Raw genomic sequence first — 22983 nt, forward strand, 5'->3', positions numbered from 1 at the left:
CAATCTAAGCTATACTAAATCTATGAGTGAAAGAAGGTGGAGTTCAAATATTCCAAGTCACTGAGTCAAAATTGTGAGGAAATACTAGGTGGAGAAAGCACAGTGGACCGCGAAGAAAAAGCTTCAACTCAGATGAGTATGGATTCTGTTTACCAAGAACTCTTCCAACTCTCCTTCCACTTTCCCTGATGCCTCACTGCAATCAAGACAAGACTGTGTGGCTAATTACTGAATGGCAACAAACAAACCAATACTTCCCCATTTTCCCTGGTCATGTCCCATTACTCCAGCTTAGTTCCCCTATTCATATTTTTCTTGACAGGTGCATCTGTCCATGGAAAACCAGACAGTGTTCGAATCAGCAGGCAGAGGATGTTGTAATTAAGAGGTGTACCTCTGGGCTAACACGTGGCTCAGTCAAGGTGAAAATGACAGTAGGGGTGGAGTTTTATTGAGTACAACAGGGTTCCTGTCGATAGCTGTGGCACTTGGCACTGTGTGCAATGCTTTCATTTGTATTTTAGTCCTGCGTTTGTGTCTCTATATCATTGTGCATCTGCACATGCAAACCTCTAACCTTCGCCATCAAAGTGTCACCGGTTGTGGGGATCAGAATGCTATCTTGAAAACCCACAAAGTCACAATTATAGAAGCGGAAAGAGAAGAGAAAAAGTGAAAGTGTGCGCGTGTGTGAGAGAGTGTAATGTGCGTTTGGGAAAAGGAAAAGCGGGAGAAAAACAGGAGCCTGAAATAAGACAGCAAAGATGAGACGGCACAGATTGATATCGCAATTACCAACAAAGCTATCCCTCAGTTATGAATACATCTCCATACATTACAAGCAGGTTGCTCCCTGGCCATAGTCTCTGCAGCTAGTCCTGCAGTTTCTCATACACGATATACAACCACAGCCCGCGAAAGGGTCATCATAGTGTTGTCACTTCACATTAATAATACATCTGTCACGATTCACCAACAATAAAAACGTTAACTTGTCTGCATGTTACTCTTACAGCAGCACAAGTTATTAATCTCTTAGGAAAATGACATATAAAAAGTCACTGTTATATGTCATTGCAATTTATTATCATATACATCATCTTGCAAAAGTATTCGTAACCTATAAATGTGGTTTACAGTTTGTCAAATTACAGGCACAAACTAAGTTTTTTTGAATATAATTGTACATGATATTAAAACACAAATATGCAAATAACAGCAAACTGAACATAAACTACATAGTTTTTTGTTTTTTTTAAATAAAATCTTTAGTCTAAATTGTTATTCAATCATCTTTACATATACACAAAGGTGCTTGGGTGAGATGAGACGAAACATGAGCAAAGACATTTTTGGACAACATGCGCAAAATGCTATGAATGGCCTAGAACTAACACTTCACTGTATTAAGTATCATGCTGTGAGGATGCTACTGTTCAGCAGACACATGGGTAATGGTCAGGGTAAGAGCTGCAGTGTAATTAATGGTTTATATCAAAGCATTTTCATGTGTAAGATTTGCCCAGTCAAAGTCCAGCAATAAACTGAACTGATAGTCTGTGGAGAGATTTGAAAGATGGGCAACTTGGCAGAATGGGCATAAACATTAAGTCTCTATAAACGGGTAAAGCAAGTAGAGAAACATCCCAAAAGAAGTGTAATTTCCAACCTAAGTCCAGCAAAGAATTTGTGACCAGACTTCAAAATTTATGCTTGCAGAAATATCATTCAAGCTTGAGCTATTTTACAAAGCTTGAGCTTCTTTACAAAGCAGATTTTATAAAATGTCATTCTCTTGATGTACAAAGTTGGTAGAAACATAAACCAATAGACTTGATGCGAAAGGTGGTTCTAAAAAAACATCAGCACCTGAATGCAAATTGATATCGCATATTATTGCAGACTTTAATTTGTAGAACAAAGCAAACAACAACAAAAACACATGCATCATCTTCCTTCTTGTTAGCAAATGAAAACTACTTTGTGTTGGTAAATCACATAATAGTCTGTGGTTGTAACAGGACGAAATGTGAAAAATTCCAAGAGGTATGAATACTTTTGCCAGGCACTTTAGATGCATTGCATAAAATGCAATAATGTGATGAAGAAGATGATCAGTTTTCTTCTCACTGCTCTGACATCTTTAATGTTTACTGGAGTCCCCGCATGATCTTTAGGAAATGTCTCAGTGGATTATCCAATAACCATAAACATGTCCAATCACCACTCTCGACACAGATGGCCACATGGATCATCGGGGAGCAGCTTACGCAGCCATAGCTCGCTACAGTGAGGTTCAAACGACGGCCTGTCGCGAACACTTTCTTTCAGCTTGCAAGTAAACCCAGTTACAGTTAGCCCATAATTTATGCAGAGTGAGGACCATATGCTTGAACAGCGAGACAACAGGCACTGCAATATATGGGAGGGGGATTTTACATAAAAATGCAAGGCTGCTACCAAATGGGTTAAGAGTATGCATGGAGGCATACAAGCATTTCAAACACCTCTGTGGCTCAAAACACATCAGACAATGAGAACAAAAAAAGGAAAAGAGGAAAGAAAGAGAAATGGAAAAGGAAACAACCTCTGAAATGGCAAAAGATGTGCACTGGAGGATGAGCAAATGGAAATGTAAACCATGGGAAAATGATCCAGTGCAATTTGGATCTCTGCCGCAGGCTCTAAGCTATGCTCCATGAGAGGTGTGCAAATGAAAAACATGTTTGTGTGTGAACGTGTGTGTGCATAGATGGTACAAATGCAGGAACTATAAGTTCTTACATCAGGTGCAAGAGGACAGTTTGATGACAACATGACTGGCATATGAAAGGGGATATCCTGGCAGAAAAGGAGGTGATGCTGTCCAACGTATCTGATCCTGGTGGTCATTTTGGAAAAGCTCTGTCCTGTAATCTAATCCTGAATCCCCCTTTGACAAAGATCAGTTCAGGTATCTACATAAATCAGAACATCTCAGAACCATAAAATGCCTTCAATCTCATTAATGGCACAAAACCACACAGGGTGACGCAGACTGATGATGAGCACGACTGGAAATCTCTGTTTCTAAGGACTTGCAGGAAAAGGGGATAAAAATGGAAAAGACAGAAAGAGGGTGGGGAATGAGAGAGCGACAGGGAGAAAAAAAAAAGAAAAAAAAAGAACGAGACCAGGAACAGCTACAGGTAAACACTGCCATCTGCTGGCCAGTGCAAGAACACCCTGTGTGCTTTGAAGCTGAGGCTAATGTGTTTGAACAGCTGCACCTTTGACCACCTGTTTGCACTGATGCACACAAAGCAGATGTGACACACAAAGGACACTGCACTCAGCCGAACTTGACATAATAATAAGAAAAAACTTCCAAATTCAAAGATGTAATAGTTTATCCCTGCACAGAGACAAATTTAATTTGCTGGTTGAGGAAGAAGAATGAAAGCTGAGGACGAGGCAATCATCTTGATGCAATCACAATTATGTTAAAAGACAACCCCATCTATTCCCCACGACTCTTGGCTCTTGTAATCGAAGGCAGCAGAGGAATAAAACGAAGCTCTCCTATAATTCATACTTATGCTGACAGGCTTTTTCTACCTCGGTTACAAGTCACAATGTCTTTTTTTTTTAAATACTAAAAAGGCCTGTGAGAGGTACTTACTTTACTCGTTCCTGCCGTTCAGTGTTGACGACTTTGTGTGTGACACATCAAAAAGTGTGAAGCAGCAGACTAGATTACAAGTGCCAAAGTAAAACAAGGCTCCACCAAACACTTTCTCATTTGACTGCACAAAGATAAAGGCGCTTAAAGTGATATGAATATATAAATGGCATGAAGATTAGAAAAGATTTTTGCATATTTCATTTTTCACTGCAGTCGTCAGGTAAGAGCAGTAGCTGTGTCTGCTTGCCAAACCTTACAAATAAAGCAAAAGAAATACACGTTTCTGTTTGCCCTGCAACTTAATGTGTCTTTTTTTTTTTTTTTTTTTTTTTTTTTTTTTACAGGGAATTTGTGACTTATTTCACAGTCTATAATCCAATAGACCTGCAAAAATTCATGTCTATGCAATGGCTTAAAAATGTAAGTGAGTGCTTCAGTTTGGTTTTATCACTGTTCCCTGAGGGCTTTACTCCATCTGTCCTAACACTAAGCTCATATTCTGTTTAAACATGACTGGGCTCTTCTTGAATGGGGGAGTTAACGGTGGTCATCCTTAAAATGCTATTTACCAAAACCTGACAATATTATTAACAGTCAAATCTGTTATAGGATTATCACACCTGTTTTAGTAAAGTAATGAACTGCTAGAAGCTGATTTATATTTTGAACAAACATCGGTTCAAAGTGACAGACTTGCTAACGTTAATGCATTGTGGTCACAGCTGTTGACATCTATTCAAAAGTTGTTGTTTTTTTGTTTTTTTTTAACAAACGTGTCTGCGTCCGTGTTCATAATATTCTTGCTTGCTCCTAGTGAACAACAATATCTCTTATCAAGGGAAAATATTAAATATCTAGAAGGTCAAAGACAACTTGTTTCCGTGTAAGAAGCTTGTTTTGCTATTCTTCTCTTATCTTCATAGGTTTTTCTATGAGATTGTATTTGTACAATGATGTGGTGATTCTCATTTCCTTTTCATTTAGAGCCATGGACAATATTTTTGTTTTGCTTTTCTTTTTTTTTTCCTTTAAGAAATGGTTGCTGCTAAAATAAAACAATTCTGCAGAGAGCAGAAGGGAAGATCTGAAGAGATAACAGGATGAGTCAGGAACAAAGTTCCTGTTTTTTTCAATACACTGAACAGAATTAACAAGCTGTTACACATGAGGGCAAACTAGTTTAACAAGATGTTATATGTTTTGTTATATATTTCTCTGACAATATGTTATATTTCCTCTCTCTGCTCCATTCTGAAGTCTAAATGCATGTTGTGCAGATTATGGAGACACTTTCTAAAATGTGTTTATGTGAGGACATTACTTTTTTACTCATAAAATTAATATATATAAAACAATTCAGTTCTAAAATTCTTAAAAATAATTTAAAAAAGAGAAAAAAAAACTTGAGTAATGGGAGAAAGGATAGTTGTCTAAAAAATTCAATCATACTTGTCTTTAATCAGATCAAATATAAGGTGAATCTATAAATGATAACTTTAAAAATAAGACATTTTAACATAAAAGTCACAAGAAAAAAAATAAACCATAAATATCCGATTTAATAACGTAGCTTTTTCCATATTTGCAAGGTTTCAAAAGGAATGATTCTCCATCTGCTCAAAGAATTCATCCTCAAAAGAAGGGCTGTGATATATCAGATAAGAAGCTCTTAAAGGTAAAAGGTGGACTGAGGTTAATGTCAGCCTCTCTGTTATATGTCAAATGATGCTAAACCTGAGCTGAAGCTGACCTCCATTTTTGTTCTTAATAGATCCAGTCCCTCAGACTTCTATGTGGACTTACTCAAAACTCATTTTCGGTGTTGTAGAAGAGAAGGTAGAAGAGGTCACGTCGTTCTTTTCCTGTTGTACTCATAAACTGCTTTGTGAACCTGACTGTGATCATAGCGTTTTAATTTTTTATCTGACCTTTAATGTCAGAAACTGCATTGTGAAAGGACCTGCAGAGAGAAGTGGTTTAACATGATTTCCTATCCAATCACACACCAGGAAGCCCTAAAATGTAAAAGGGAACAGCCTGAGTTCAAAGGATTTCTGCATAAAAACAAAATATATTGTGTTCTGTGTGCTCTCCTGGTTTCCCCAACTAATTTAATAAAATAGCACTACTTATTGACAACGTGACAAACATAACTCCTTAATATGGGCTTGACAGCAGTCAGTGTGTCCTTTAATTAAACGTTTGAGGTCCTCGTTGATTGAAATGTTCCATAATATCTGGATTTAGAAGGCTGTAATAAACAGTAATAACAGGGTGCTGACCAAATAAGCCACACTTAAAGTCTTAGCAAAATTGTGAGCAGTTGAGCAGAGAGCACAGCTTGTCCAGGTCCCTTCACACATGCACATACAGGAATAAAACATTCAAAGCTACAGCTTGTTCAAAACCCCCACAAGACTGAAAAACAGCAGAAGTATTAAAAGCTAATTGTCTACGTGTTTGACACAACCTGCATACACAAATCACGGCTTTGCAAATGAGTGGGAGAATTTGTCAAATGTGAAGATGCTCTGGTCAAACAAGGCCAAAATGTCACATTTTGGCTTCACATAGCACTGCATGTAATCTTGAAGATACATGTGGCACCATGCTGCCACATGGTGGTGGCAGCATCATGCTGTGAGAATTAAATCTTTTGGAAGTACTGGGAAACTGGTCAGAGTTCATTTAAAGATAGGTGAAGCTAAATATCGGGAAATCAAAGACAACATGTTTGAGGCTGCAAAATAATTGAGACTAGTTGATTAGCAAAGCCTAGCTGAAATGCAGATCTCAATTTAGTGAACAATCTGTGGCAAGCTTTTTTTTTAAATTTACTCCTGCGGAGTACAGGAATAAACTACTCAAAAAGAGTGTGTTACAGTCACTTAACACATTAATACATTTAGCAGAGTCTTGACTACAACTTTTTCAAAACTTGCTTAAAAACTTCAAAACAGCTCAAACATTGAAACATGTTTATGTGTTTCACAGACACTCAGATCCATATATTATCAGGACAACGAGCTGCGACAGTCTGACAATAACTCGCAGACGTCAGAGATCATCACCTTAAAATAAGTGTTGCCGTATGTAATAGAGCAGGATTCACAGCGGGTAAATTACCGACTGCAGATAGACGAAACTTGCTTGTATATGTGTGCATGCATCTAGTTACTAAACAAAGGTGAAAATGATGAAATAGAATTTGAGCAAATGCAAAGTCACGCACACAGACTAAATGAGGCCATGCAGGCCATGCCTCATAGCTCACTAAATCAGTGCATTAGTATTCTGAGATCTGACAATTGTCTGTTTCTGTGGTGCTGGGAATTAAATATGCATCAGCTTCAAGCAAGCGCAGAAGGCTCAGCAAAGGGCAATTTCTTTCATTTAACTACTGCTTGTCCATCAGACATATAGAATAGAATTAGATTCAGAGTTTTTGCTTTTCTAAAAACACGAAAGTTTGTTTGTTTGTTTTTTTGTTGAACAGAGTTGATGTGAAAATGTCAGACTAAAGTCTTGTATAAAAATATCCGGATAGTGTTAAAGTAAATGTGGCAGTTCTCAACACGGTTTCTAATTCCTCTAGGCCTATAAATGACTTTGGACATGCATTTAATTTGTTTACTTCAAGGTTTTTGCCCTCCTTACATAACATTTCCCCTGCTCAGCAGCAGCAGCAGCTTGAAGTCCCAGTCTTGGGTTTTGTATTTCCAATCCAGTACCACAAGATGTCACTCACTTTAAACAAGCAACACTAGTTATAAAGAAAATATTATCTTTACATTTAAGTTTTTGATGCTGTGATGTCAAATCTTCTAAAGATTTGATGTCACAGCTGTAGGATTTCCATCTGTGAGAATGTGACTGAATAAACTTTTCTTAGAGGTAGTGAGAGAAGCAGAAGACTGCTTTAATTAAGTAAATAAGTTCTTTGACCGTATATGTGACTATTTTCATAAACAACATGCACAAAAAAACTAAAAGACTGCACTTTTATAATTTCTACAAATCCTACTGGGACTTTTTTTTTGAGTGAAAAAGAATGGAAAATCTGCATCAATGTGAAGTAAATCCTACTAAAAATAAGATGGTAAGCGAGAAAGATGTGAAACTGTAGAACAGCAGAAATAATGAAGTGCCAAGACCACAATGTAATCTGACAAAAGAAAACAATGGCTGCTTTCATCTACCCCAGTGAAACTGAAGCTCAAAGATTTATCATAACTTTAGACTCAAAACAATCAGCACAAAACAATCAGCACAAAACAATCAAACTGAAACTCTAAAGTGTGTTTTAGTAGAAACCTTTTTAGATGAGAATTAGATTAAATGTTTTGACCTAATGATTAGTTACAAATAAAAACTTTTCTTGGAAATTATTTGCCACCTTTGCTTTTTTTTTAACCTTAGTTCTTCTATGCTAAACTTTCAGGTATGCAATGGTGCCATCCCGGATGAAACATTATGTATCAATCATGGAATACATTTCTGTAATCTACTTGTACTCAGTTGTAAGGTTACTTAGTGTTAACTTAGCTTGACCAGTGGTCATGATCTGTCATACTGTGTAAGAATCACTGAGCCAAACTTGGGGTTAGAACCAAAATAAATGGGAAGGGAAAGAAATGTAAAGTTTAAAAAAAAAAAAGCACAATTAGATTTAATTTGAAGTGAGATTTTATTATTTTTATGACCATTTCTAGCCATATTTTTGTAATTTTATGCTAAAACAAAACTGAAAAACTTATACAACGATTTATATATGGAATTAAGAAATAGTTTGGAGGTAGACAATTGAAATAAGAGGAGATAAAAAAAGGGAAGTTGTAGATATGAAATGAAGGTACAAATGTCAAAAGAATGAATTGGCATTATTTCTATTAAGTGGGTGGTATTAACACATTTATGTAGCTAATCAAAAATTAACAGAAAAAAAACCCCCAAATCCTACATGATAAAATATGCCACTTATTTGCATTTACAGTGCTGCTGCCTAATCATGAAATCTGTAATGTCTCTAAGGGTTGAACCTTTGTGCAACTAACAGTTTATGACATAAACTACACCGAACTTGCAAGGAATTGTTTAGAAACTAAATAGGCAACGGGAACAAGATAGTTTTTCAGTGTTTTAAGTTGGAGTCACACTACACAATTATTTGCCTGATTTTACCCCCAATTTCCTGTGGGAAAAAAAAACAAACTACATCAGTCTGCACTAGTTGGTGGCAGTCAGAAGGGAGAGTCGGCCCAGTAATCTGTTAGAGTGAGATGGGGTAACATCAATTGTGATCTGTTGTTTTTTTTTTTTCTCTCTCTTTTTTTAGAAACATTTTTATGTTATTGTATCTTCAACATTATGAGCATAAAATAACTAGTAATATTTTCAAAGGTAAAATTGTTCTCATTTTCAGCAATTCGTAAAATAAAGTGGTTTATTTGAGGGTTTAGCTTCAATATTTGACGTATGAGAATCATGAATACCACACGTTTGACACGTCAGGTCAGTTTGATAAGTCCTGTAGTCTTTGGTCCTGCCACAGGCAAAGTTGGTACGAGTGAGATCCTAAGTCTTTCAGTCAAGAAACATAAAAACTACTTAAAACCAGTATGTTAGTGTGAAATAGTCATTTCAAAATCTGTGAAGACTGTGAAGCAATGTGCTGTGTCCATAGCTTTAGGCCCACAGCTTTGCTGTCTGAAACTATAGCGTGAAAGAAACTGGTAAAAAAAAAATACCATTAGAGAGTATAACTTATCAAGAATTCAATAAGCCTCATGTTTCATGGTCAAAGACTGCTGAGGGAAATATCAGCCCTTTTGCAGCACATTAAAAGAAAATTCTCCTCACTGAGTTTTAGTTTTTACTACATAATGTCATAAACAGCATCTAAAACACACTGTTTAAAAAAACAAAAAAATGAAAAACAAAATATCTCTGGTCAACTTTAAAACCACAAAGTTGACAGTAAAACATATTGAGCTATTTTTTTTTTCCTTTACAAACCGTTTCACCATGTGACTAGAATTTAATTTGCTATAATGTCTTGCAATAGTATTGAAGCAATTTGAATATTTTCATATTTTGTCACATTAGAGACTCATTATACCAAAATGCACCACAGAGGGCCACAGGCAATCATCTCTGCCTGTAGCGTTTACAATGTATAACTCTTGAGTGACTAAAATCAAAGTTTTCTCTGGACTCATTAATAGATTAACATATTTCCATGTTTCATTTACCAGTCATTTTTTTTTTGTAAATACATTTTATATTGTCTGTGGCTATATTTGTATTTAATAATATTTAACGCCTTGGATGGAGCAGCTTGTCAACTAGCTTGTAAATAGAAAAAGCATATTCTATTCTATACGTTAGTGGATTTATTCGGATCTTATGTATTAAGCTAAGATAAAGTACTCACGTTAAAGAGCATCTAAGAAGAGCAAGAAGAAAGTCATTGTAAAAAATAAAATAAAAGAGAAGTAGAAATCATGTAGTGGATCTGGCAAACATGGGAAACTATGCTCTGGTAAGATGAGACTAAAATTGTTCAATTTATTCTCCATTTTTCTACAGTCTTCAGACTGGGGCAGAGGGTTCCTTTTTCAGGTAAGAGCTTCATAGAAAGACTATCATTGAAAATGTGCAGTACTTGTTTGAAAATGTGTTACATAAGTCTGATAAATCTCTTTCTAAAAAGACTTCTCCTTATTAGCAGTTAAATCAGAAGATTACCAAACTGCCTATTTATAAATAAGAAACATGGCACATGAATGTTTTTGAGGGGAAAGGGATTGGAGGGGCCTGCAAGCTAAAACTTTGACAGCATCTAAATCTTTTTTTGTTCATGTCCTAACTTTTTTCTACTTCAAGGTATATATGTATATCAAGACAGAATAAGCCAAAATGAATCTAAACAAACAACAAAAATACAAAATCTGCTTAGATTAGATTAGTGAGTGGCTGTACCCACAGCCACTCTCACTGTCCTTAAGCAACCACCAGAGGGCAGCAGAGAATTATGTTTGAAAAGGCTCAGTTAAGCACAAAATTTGACTTAAGAAATACTAAAGCAGGGCAAATATAATCATTCACTTAAAAACTGGTTATATGTGGTAAGATATTTAATACACTGACAATTTCCGATTACATCATTTATTTCTAGTAGAGGATGTCATGCAGAATTGAAGATGAGAGTGATGCTGATGCTAATTCTTCCATAGTTAGTTTCAAACCCACTGAAGATTTTTCAGTTACGTAAGGATTATGGTCAACTTAGCAAAGGCCAAATCCACCTGAACCAAATGCAGTATTTTCAATCAAAAACAGAGAAAACAGAGTGACTTACATCAAACTCATTGAGGGCAGCAGCCAGCTCTCCGATGCCAGCGTGGCCGTGCTTCTCGTCGGTGGGTGAAGTGGCCTGGGCTGCACTGGAAATGCCTCCGATGGCCTCCTGGACCTGCTTAAACACGTAGTCTCGGTTGGCACGTGTGGCAGCCACGTCTGGGTGGCGCAGGAAGGCCTGAGAGGCCGTGTACAGCATGGTGGCGTTTTTCTTAAGAGCGCCACGAGCAGCTGCCATCTCATCCCGACACTGAGGGTCCTTCAACTCCTTAGGAGGAGACAAAAGTTCTCAGGTGAGCACCACCCAAATAGAGTATTCATATTTTGTACAAAAATATATATGCAAAAAAAAACAAACAGACAATGTTGTAAGAAGAAAAAAAAAAGCTGAAAACTCTTTTGATAGGTTGGAAAAGAATGTCGGCAATGCTAAGTGTCAAGAATTCACAGGAGAGAAAACATGAATGCAACGGTTCCAATCTTTTCTAAGAAGGAAACAAATTCCCGTCCCATTTGATGAACTGGTTTTATTCCAAACACATAAAGCAGTGTCAGCAGATTGGCAGCTGTGAAGCTGGAATGGATCCAATTTGGGGCTTGGCTCTGGATAAAGTTGGCAGCATGGTGGCTGACCTTTGTGAGAAAAAAAAGGTCTAAATACTTCCAGCCAGACTAGTCACCTAGTTTTTGAAAAACTTTGAATAAGTTATTTTCAAACTCAACAGGTTCATTTTCACTTTGAATAGGCTATCTGAATCTTATCACACTGTACAAATTTTTCTTCACCTTCCACCATGATTCTGTCAGAATCCTTGACTAGATCCATTAAAATGCTTTTATTCAGAAGCAGAAAATTAAGCCTGTACACCATATTTTATACAACTACATAAGCAATTTCTGAAAAGTATTAAACAAAAGCCGTGATAGGATAGAAAAGTTGGTAAAGAATACATATTGGATTGTCTTCATTCTTAGCTTATTTTCCAGATTTTTTTAAAGACAGCCTGACAGTTACCTGCTGTCTCCGAGCAGCCACATAGTTAAGTTTCACCATCTCTTTTCCAAACTCTTTGAAGCGGTTTGCCAGGTCCTGCTCATTGGTAGCATTCTTTACTCCCTCCAGAGCCTCTTCAACCTGTCAAATGCACAAGCAAACACTCACACTCAACATTTTTCAAAGTCCCAGAAGACAAAACCTGAATACATACTTTACTTTACAGGGCAATTTTTCTTCCAAGATTGAAACATCCCTGACCCACGTCAGCTTGTACTTCACTAGTTCTCTGAACAGCGGCGTGTCGGTGCCACATAGACGAATAGCAGATTCTGAAAGTCGCAGAGAGGCTTCCGCAGAGTGGAAAATTCATCGGGCACATATCAATTGTGTCGAGATCTGAGAAACTTGAATGGCAGGTCAACACTTCTAACTTGCTGCTGTTCCCTACAAATGAGCTATTCATCTATTGCCTTTGCACGATTATCTCTTGACTTACATTAACTCTGTGAACCCAAAGAATGAAGCAGAAAGAAAGAACAATTAGTGCTCATTTGTGCGAATGATAAACTGGATGACTGAAGACGTCTGCAGGGATGAGCGCTTTACATCACGAACATATTGGCATTTTAAATATTATACATTTATTTCTCCCATCAAGCCCTGAGCTAGTGACATAATAAATGACCAAGTAACCTAAGTTTTTTTAACTGATTACAGTGAGAGTAGTTCATTACACCAGGGCATTTATGGTGATGTCTCATTTCAAGATTCTCCTCCATGTCTCATTTATATGCTAATATGTGTGACTTGGTGATAAAAGCCAATATATGTATATATTGCGCGCGCGCGTGTGTGTGTGTGCGTGTGTGTGTGTGTGTGTCTGTGCCTCTTTCAGCAAAGAAACTCATTATCTCATAAAACATGCATATGATGCTAAAACCACACCTCAGCAAAGGATCTCTGTTTTTTTATTCACTTGGGATGCAATTCTAATTGCATTTTTAAAAGGGTGCCATTATGTATTTTCCAGGCATATAATCCCACTTTATAGCACAATCAAATAACAGTGTTGCCTTCATTTGACATAAAAAATGCTGTATATATTAGGCATACCTTAAAAGAAATTTAATGCAATTTGACGCCTTGGATATTGGTCATGGTCTCTTTAAGTAGCTCCTACTCTTTCCGACACTCCGCCTTTATTACGTCTTCACAACAATGCTTCTCATTATGTCATTTACAACCATTCCTAAAAGTGCTGGACTTAGAAGAAGTTTGCATTATAACCTCAGCAGTTCCATCATTTGGTTGCTAATTGCTGCTGCCTCTAGTCTGGTGGAGCCAAAAGGGGGTAGGGTGGGCAGAGGGGTGCTCTTGAGGTAGAAACTCAGCTGGACACTGTAGCTCCAAAGAGAAGCTTTAAGACATTGCTTTGTGGTGTTCAGACTCCCCCAAACAGCTACTCCAGGAGATTCAAGGATTCTTCAAACATGCATGAAAGATTCAATGCAACACTCCAGGTATGTTATCGACGGTCTGACATGATATAAAAGATTTTACATAATATGCTTAAATACAGCATAACCAACATAATTATTCCTCTAACCACAGAGCTGGTCGATGGAGCTCCATTTAAGATGTATTTACATCACACAGCACTAGTTGCACTTACAATCTTAAGGTGGGCCAGCAGCCTCATGACATCAGCCATGTCAGCAAGGATGAGCAGGCGGGTGACAGCAGACAGCAAGGCGCGAGCAGCCCTCACCATGGTGCCGCGTTTCACAGAAGAGCAAGGGTCGTCAGCAAACTCAGATGAGGCTATGCGCATCGTTTCTCCTGCACAAATGGATTGAGTAAAAAGTGAGGTAAGCAGAGGAGAAAGCGCCATTTATTTGTGTCAGCATGTGTTTGCCCACTAAAATCACCTTAATATTTCTATTATTTAAAGTCAGTTGGATTTACAGGGTCTCAGTAAACCATACGGGTACGAGTGTGAGTATGGCACATAACAGAAGTGGTTCACAATAATAAGATTTTCATACCCAACTCATACACATTACTTACTCTAAACCTTAGGAGCTAATACATCTCTACAAAATATAATGTGTGGGGAAGGAAGGACAGACAGTAATATTAATCATACAAGATTAATGGTGTTGGCTTTATTAATTTTCCATTTGTAATTGATAGTTGTTGACTCAAGAAAGGAACTTCTACTTTATCTTTTAGATCATCTAAAATGTGTTATATCTTTGTCGTTTATCTCGTTAGTTTATCTGCAAGTCCTACAAAGTTAGAGTTCTCCCATAAAAAGATGCCGTTTTACATCAGAAATCCAAATCAAGTCAACAGACGAGCAGCACAGTGTCAAACAAAATAGCAGCAGATGAGAAAAGTTACAGATGTGCAGAGAAGAATCCTCAGAGCCATGGGAATAGTTGTAATTAAAGGTGAAACTGTGAAGATGGAATGCATGTTATTATTTTAATAAGTCCACTTGTGGGTTTCATTTCAACAGCTGAACAGAAGCCAAATTCACTCAGTGCTGTTGTGACTGCAGTGATTCAAGTTATCGATGTGCTGAAGTTATTTATGTAACGTCGGCGGGGCAGATCAGGAAAACAACTCTTGACCCAAAGTCAAATAATAAAAGCACTACAGTATGTTAACAACAAGTCATGTTTCCAAGGATAGATTTTTCCAAAAAGATTTTCAAAAGTGGAAAACAAAAAACACCTTCATATGAGTTAAAATAGATACTTGACATTCCCAGTCAGCTGCTGTACAAAGTGTAGAGGTGACCCTATTATGATCTGTGTCATCTCCAATAAAACCATTTAGTTCTGAATGGTTTTATCATAAATGCTTATTTGACAAGATTACTTTGTAATCTGTCTATATCTGCACTTAATCAATCCCACTAGGGCGCATCACAGTATGTGAAAATCTTTTATTTACTTGAGATTAATTGAATACAGTCAGGAGATCAATGATAATGGATCTCCAGCAAAGTGACACAGTTCAGTGAGATGGGAGAGAACAAGTCAATTATGTTATCGGAGGTCAGCACAATGAGACCTGACAATTGAATAACATCTTGTTTAGTGGGTTTTGGTGACTTCTGTGTAGCAAGAACACATTACTGACTGACTAATAAATGGTTGTAATGAAGATGTTTAAAATCATTCTCTTCTCTGTTGTTAAAATCCAAAAAGCTTTTTGCTTGTTTTGTTAAATACAACAAGGGTCAAGATAAAACACTATAAATCTATACTTCCCAAGTTAAAGTAATGAATTGTGGAGCTTGTTCTTTCACTCACATGGGCTGGTGCCAGTGCAACAAAAGAAAACAAAAGGACAACTATAAATACAGAGTACATAGTACTGAGTGTGCTGGTATGGATGTGTGTGCTTTACATTTCTTATTTGGGATGTTTAGCAATCCTTTTCAGTATCTGTGAAAGTAGAAAGTTCCAGCAAAGCTCTCGTCTTCCTGCCGATGTCTGGCTCACACAGGTCTGTGCGATACAAAATGATTGTTTGTTTCTTGACAAAATCATGAGCCTATGGTTCTACTGTGCATCATAACAGTTTTAGTAGTTGAGAACATGTACACAGATTTTTGCATAATAACTTGTATTTGGCTTTCAAGGGAATTGGTGTTAGCATGCTAGCAGACGGGCTAATAGTTTCTCATGGATTTACATATAAGTTAGTATTAACTGTTAACATTATGCTTATGTTAACTGTGTAGTACCATGGTGTGGTCTATTTGTGTGTGTTTTTGTCGTTTTGCACAGAATTATTGAGCTCACATACAAAGCTACAATTGTTAAGAGCACACAGCAATACACTACAGTGTTTATTTCAGTTTCACAACATTTCTATGGATTAAAGCATTGGAAGTAAATCCGTAGACTGTTCAGTGTCTGTCTAGTAAGATACACATGCAGTCAATTTCACCTTTTGTGAAGACAGAACACCGAGAATGAAAATCTACTTCTAACTCAAGAGACAAGGCGAGATACAACATTGGGCTTGTGAAAATGAGATTAAACAATTCATTTGGTAAAAGCAAACATTAATTTTACTTCTTACATGATTAAGTTTACTTAACCCTGTTCTTAATTATTGTATTGCCTCCTTTAATATCAGAGTTGCTCTAAAAATCGGTAGCAGCCCTTTAGCTAGCAATGGGAAGCTCTGAACAAATGCTAACTTTAGCATCATTGGCAGCTGGGAGTCAATGACATACTACACATACCTTTTCACAAGACACTTTAATTATTTTACTGTTTTAATATGGCATGATCTTGACACTCCAACTCTGTACCTTAACTATGATTAGTTTAAAATCAATAATCCAAACAGAAACAACCAGCGGGTTCAAACTCAGAACTTGTGATGAAATGGTGCTGACTGTAGCACCACTATGCCAAGCACTCACACAAATAATGATGTCAATTCTTAAGGCTCAGTCAGTCGTCAACAGAGAAACATCTCTCTGAGTACAGACAAAAACTGAGTACAAAAAATATCTGCTGTATAGTGTATACCTGAAGAGCATGCTTACATCAGTCTGCCCTTTAGCACTATCTAACTAGATTTTACTAGATTCTTCTGGGTGCCGTCTCTGACCCAAAATGTGTAATTTAATTTCAACATGATGACAAATTTGGTAAGACATAAGTTATGAGCCTCTGACAGATTTAAAGTCTGTTCCATTTCAGTATGGATTCAACTGTGCATGTGCTCCCATTTGGAGGACAGGCTCTCTTGCAAACACCTCATAAGTCCCGTTTGTCACAGCACACAAGTCAACAGTGAACTGCAGTAGCACTGCTGAAAATTCAATATAATAAAAGAAGCTATATTTGAAAATGCTTTTACTTAAAAGGGAATTAACTGTCATTTTGAGAAGATGTGATTTGTTAAAACTAGCTGATCTGCTCTCGACTCAAAAAAAAAGAGCCAAGAAAAAGTGTTGAGCATACTTTCTATGTGCTCTCTACAGCACACACCCATTTTCTCACATGGTTAAAATATAACTGATAATGCTGGGATCAAAAAAGAAGAAAGTGACAACACACATAGATAGGACTGGACAGAATTTAGCATCAGATACTTTATATGTTCAAACTAACAAAGAGAAAATTTGGAAACAGCAGAAGTAAACGTGAACTTCCAAATTATTCTTCAAGATTAGCATTACAGGACAAATGGTGGAAGACCTACTGAACATGCATAGTTGCTGCTAAAGTGAGATGTTGCTTATATGCAAAATGTTAGTATTAATAAGCCCTTTTCCAAATGAAAAACAAAAGGCAGGAAGGGAATATGTTTTAAGCAGAAGCTTTAAACATTCATGATAGATTCACTACATGGTCTTGATTCACTACATTCATAAGGTTGGATGCATCAAGTAAAGCAAAAACACTAATGGGTACCAATCGGTTTGCCCTTGCCAATTCAACTCCCTAAATTCTTCTAAATTTGTGAGGTAATTTGACGTTTGTTGACACTCAAGGATCTTTCCCAAACAGCATTTTATGTCAATTACTCACCGGATCCAGCAAATTAATGTCAGTGGGAACATCATTACTGAACGGCGAGTCACAAGTGCTTCTCATTTTAGTCATAAACTCTGAGCCAGTATAATCTGTTAATTTCTATGAATAAGTAGCTTCTTCAGTATTTTTTTCTCTTGTATAAGCTCTTGTCTTCATGTCCAGAGAAGATTTTTTATTTAATCAGATATTTCCTTAAAAATAAAAGAAAAATCTGACTTTGAACATTTTGAAAATTACGTTTAGAAAAAAAAAACCTATCTACTCTTTCAAACCGAGACAAAACCTTTTAAAGCACCTTTTAATGATGCTTTAAAAGGTTTGAGATTCAGATGTTCTTAAAGAGCAAAAATAATATTGCTTAGAGGAATGAAATGAGTTCCTATATGCCTAAAGGCAAAATGTGATTGTATCCTCTTAGAACTGGGACTGGCCATATCCATCTAAATATCAACACAACTGATGAATGGTGACAAGGTGAATGTTGGTATCTTACTGATACTGAGATGATGAGCTTAATAGTTTTGTTTGCAGTTTCTCTCCCATTTGTCCAGTAAATTACTTGAATTTGTTATCAGAGTTCATGTATTTGCATACGCAGGAATTAAAATGTCAAATAGCAAGAACATATATTTTCAGTATGAGACCAGGATTTTATACTTTTATAATGTTTTTAAATATTAATACGGAATATGAAAACACTTTTGTGTTAACTAATGGAGGGAAAATTATATTCCTACTTGGATTACATGCAGATTATAGTTGGTTAAAAAAAAACTATTGTGTGTAGTAGAAGGCAGAAAGGGAATCGTTTTATTTCTTTTTTTGTTCCATTGTGTTATATTGTAGTTGTTTAATATAAAAAAAAACGTATTTTGCTAATATATTTACCCTGTATTTCATCATAATTATTTTCAACGAACTGACGTCAAATCACCAAGTTATTCAATGATAATGACATTTTAAGAAAAAAATACCCGTATTAATTGGGTAAGTAACTACTTACCCTGTAGTTACTCAGTATCAAATCGACACCAAAATTCCCAGGATCGCACCCCTCTACTTACAGCACAGTTTATATGTCCAGTGTTAGGCAGCAAAAATATCAACACACCTTGTTTGCGAACATCCTCCACAGCAGCAATGAGCTCTTCCTTGAGATCCTGGCTGTCTTTGGCAATCTGCTCACCCTTTTCAAGAAAGTTCTGGGTGGCCTGCTCCACAGATACTGCCAGAACATGAGCCTTCTTAGAGCGTCCCTTCTTCTTACTGGACGGTCCCTTGTTGCTGGTGTTCACCAGAGTCGTCACCTGGGAAACATGAGAAGGCATCACTGTTACTTGAGGAAGAAACAACAAAACATTGATAAAAATGTTTGTGACTTTGTTTTCTCTTTAATAAGAGTATTGTACTGATTTTGGTGATTAAATTTTAATTAATGCCATTGATCACGATGTTTACATTCCTTCATATAGAACTCAACATTTACAAAGCTAATAAAAAAAACTACATAACAGAATCACATTATTTGTTCACAAGTAATTACTTTACTAGAGATTTTAAAAATTTCATAATATGCATTCAAGTGTTGTAATATTGTCCAGTGTTACATATTTCTAAAATGCCCTGTATTGGTTTGTAAATTAGGAGACAAAGTATGTTTGATGTCATCTAAATATTATGAATATAACCAAGTTTAACTTTGACCTGGGTAAAACAGCTCAACATCCCATATTAGTTTTTGTTTTTTTTATGACAAAAGTAAGTTTATAATTTTAACTATTTATTAGAAAAAGAAGAAAAAAAACAAGAAATTTGCTGATGACCAGAATTGGTCAGTTAAAAACCAAAAGGTGTTTTTTTACAATATGTGCTGTCAGTAATAACTTAGTATAAGAACTGAGGCCTCAATGTGTCTCAATGATGTGATTTAATCACTTATTAAAATATGAGTAAAGTAAGAATCTAAACTCTGAAAAGACTAAGAGCAATGTTATGTCCTGTCAAGCTTGCACCACTTCAGGGCTTCTAGCCTGGAATATAGACTTTAATGATGCATGTCCTCAGTCCTGACTAATCTAAGAATAGTGGTGCTGATATGAGACCAAGATAACCTTTTAGGCGTCAGTGTTCTTGTTCAAACAGTCAATTATGATTTTGAAAACCTCCCTTGGCAAATATATTCATATCATGAGTCTTTTTTTTAAATATTACCTTCCCTTCATGACATTGCCGCCTTATTATTTCAAAGCAAATTATAAAGCAACAACTCAGTTACACTTAAGGCGCAATTTGACTGTAGGTTCCTCAATTGCTTTTTCCACAACCTAAAGTCCTGGAACTTCTTTATTCACCTCCAAAATTTATCTGCACTGCTGGAGTGCTGTTGCAATCTAAAATACATCTCCCACCTTCGCAACAGCAGAATCTGTATTAGGATTAAAATCTGTGAAATCAGCATAAATATCAGATTGTTTCAAGGGAATTGCACTTAAAAGTAACTTCCACACTAAACTGCATGAAATTAGATATGCAGAGTAGATTTTAAATGATTTACAACGATCCTAACTTGCAACTGCGGGAGAAAGACAAGGACAGTTCCAATTGGGATTAGATTCAGCGAACCAAAGATATAATTCATAACAGTTTCATGGTTGAAACTGAATTAAATCGAGTTTTGACTTTAATCATCATAACTCAAACTTCAGAACAGTGTAAAATATTCCGACTTCATCCATTAAAATATCTTGAATCGCAAGGCTCTCTACATTATCGTGCTGTGTATTTCTTCGCAATCAAATATCATATTCAAGACCCGTTTTAAGTCTTAACTAACATTCAGGAGAATGTCCAGACATTCAGGAGAATGTCCAGACATTCAGGAGAATGTCCAGACATTCAGGAGAATGTCCAGACATTCAGGAGAATGTCCAGACATCGGTTTGTGCGTTTATGGCAAGCACATTTGGGTTATGAGGCAAGACAATGTCAAAAACCACACCCGAAAATCCACCTCTATATGGATAAAAATGAAATAAATAAATAAATGTTATGTAGTGGCCTAGTCAAATTAAATAAAGATGCTGTGGTATGACTTTACACAGGATGAGCTTATCATTGAGCTCTCTGACAGGACTAAGTTAAAGTAATTTTAAAAGCAAGACAACTGCCAAAAATGTTTTCATTCTTGGATGTCAAAAATGGGTCATACTTTTCTCCAAAAGCCCCAAATTTTTTTTAGGATTTTTTCCCTTGATAAAATTATTTTAGAACTCAATTATGTCTTTAGTCAAAGCATCTTTGCCTAGTAATTATATGCATATTTGCTGTTCTGAAACATGTAAGGGTGACATACAACCAAAAACAGAAAAACTCTGAAAGTGGAAAGTACTGCCCTATACAGGGTCCTGCAACACTCGCCTTTTTGTTCATCTCTTAATATTGTGTACAGTCGTGAAGATAATTTAGCTTTAGGTTGAATGATGACATTTAAGCATCCTTAGGTGCACCCAAGTGTGGCCAAACTCGAAACAAAAATTAATTCAGTGTCTCTGAAATGCAGCCTTACCTTGGCAGCTGATAACTGGCTTTAGGAAACCCTATTTACTGTGAATATTATCAGCATTTTCTGCTGAACCAAATTTATGTACACTACTTTCAACCAGAAGCCTTACCATCCCTGCAACAAACTCTCAGACCCAGGAAGTTTTCAAACATTACAGTCCTGCATATAGTCTGTATAGTTGTCAGAACAGTAAGGCTGTGAACTCTATGATATGCACATCAACCAGCAGAACAGCACCTTACTGAAACAAAGACTCCCAGTGAACAGCCTCATCTCATTTCTATGAGTGGCAGTAAGTCGATGCAAGCCAACATTATGGTTGCTTGTTTGTTTTTAAGAGGTTCAACTACATATTTATATTCCCCCGACATTCCCAATGTCTTATTTTAACTTAGATAGGAAAACTCCAGCCAAGTTTTGCTTTACTATTTTACTTCTGCTCAATGGTTTTAAATGCTATGTGACCTTTCCTCCAGGGTGTACTGACCAGTGGGCTCACCAGTAAGTCGTAAATCCCTATGGCAAAGCGCAGCCATTCAATTTTCTGCCTTCAGCACTCTGAGACCCGTTTTCAATGGATAAGTGATGCTTTAGCGGCTAATGATAAGAAAGGGAGGTTTGCATGCATGTGCATAATCACAATGTTCATGCAAAGCTCTTGGGAGATTCAACCTCCTCCATACAGGTAGTCCTGTAGAGTAGATTAATTTCCTTATTAAGTTAACTGGCCACACCAGCTAACACTGTGATCTTTTACACTACAAGTGAAGTGAGAATTATATGGAAAAGTTCAGTGGTACAAAGCCAAAATAGAAGCTGCTGGAAGATGGGACAAAACATGTTTTTACAATCTGGGGGCTGTAATGCCATCAGTGGCACCAAATGAGTCGTTGTACAGAAACAACCATAAAAGCACACAACATGGAATAAAGACATAAGTAGCAAAAAGAAGCTATATTAACTTTTTATCAAGTTAACTACTTTTTCCAATCAGAAGTAGCTACAATACGAAATTAGACATTTTCCAATCTAATGCAATAAAAAAAAATAGACCCAGGTTAGGAAAATATGCTTTGATGCATAAGTGAGCACAACATTGTAATGTCTTTATAAGATGTTGGATATAAAGCTGGGGGCTTTATATCCTGCCTGTATCAAGGACGCTGTGACAGATTGCTTCTCCTTTGAGTTATAACCAGAAAATCAATCAAACTTGTTGAAATTAGAATCTACCAACCAAAAATGCCTGTTTGGTGCAACTCTACACATATATTTTTAAGTTCAAACTGTGGATTAGTAAGAACTGAATAGATTTCAGGAGACAAAGAGGCAAAAAGTACTGCATTGCAGAAATGTCAAAGTAAGAAAATCTCAGCTTGGTGGTACACACTGGCGGAGATTTTCTGAGAAGACCCCCATGAACATAATTTAAAAAGCATAGAGCCAATGTTGGGAAATAAATTTAACAAAACAAAAATACCAAAGCGTACAGCTGATTCATGTAAAAGGGAAAGTAAAAACATTGTGCAACAATATCTAATTACTGACAACAGCCACATGGTGGAAAACATGCCTATTGTCATTTTTTGATTTGCAACGGTCATGCATATGCATGAGAAAAAGAATCTTTGCCATAAAAAAGTACATTCTCAGGGCAATGGATTATTTCCCCAGTAGAGGTAATGCACTGGAATAATCCCCTAGTGGACAAATTAAATCTTCACTCTCACGAAAAGACAGAAACTCTTATTTATATTCATATATATATCCATACATATATATATATATATATATAACAACATCAGACATCTCAGTCCAGAAATGTGCA

At 36.5% G+C, this 22983-nt stretch overlaps 1 protein-coding gene across 5 annotated transcripts in view; it reads right to left on the reverse strand.

The window, feature by feature from the left end:
* Positions 1-10976: 10976 nt before the first annotated feature.
* The window catches only part of LOC106948405 (catenin alpha-2-like), an 88501-nt gene continuing 76494 nt past the window's right edge, over positions 10977-22983 (reverse strand). For all 5 annotated transcript variants that reach the window (XM_015034044.1, XM_015034042.1, XM_015034040.1 and 2 more), the window contains 4 exons: positions 18705-18900; positions 13693-13859; positions 12039-12158; positions 10977-11291 (listed from right to left, as the gene is read on the reverse strand). In XM_015034044.1, the coding sequence (XP_014889530.1) occupies positions 10992-11291; positions 12039-12158; positions 13693-13859; positions 18705-18900 (783 nt within the window). In that variant the 3' untranslated portion in view covers positions 10977-10991. The remainder of the gene's footprint in view (positions 11292-12038; positions 12159-13692; positions 13860-18704; positions 18901-22983) is intronic.

The sequence above is a fragment of the Poecilia latipinna genome, unplaced genomic scaffold (genome assembly GCF_001443285.1).
Source record: "Poecilia latipinna isolate Pla-1442-1.1 unplaced genomic scaffold, P_latipinna-1.0 Scaffold286, whole genome shotgun sequence".
NCBI lineage: Eukaryota > Metazoa > Chordata > Actinopteri > Cyprinodontiformes > Poeciliidae > Poecilia > Poecilia latipinna.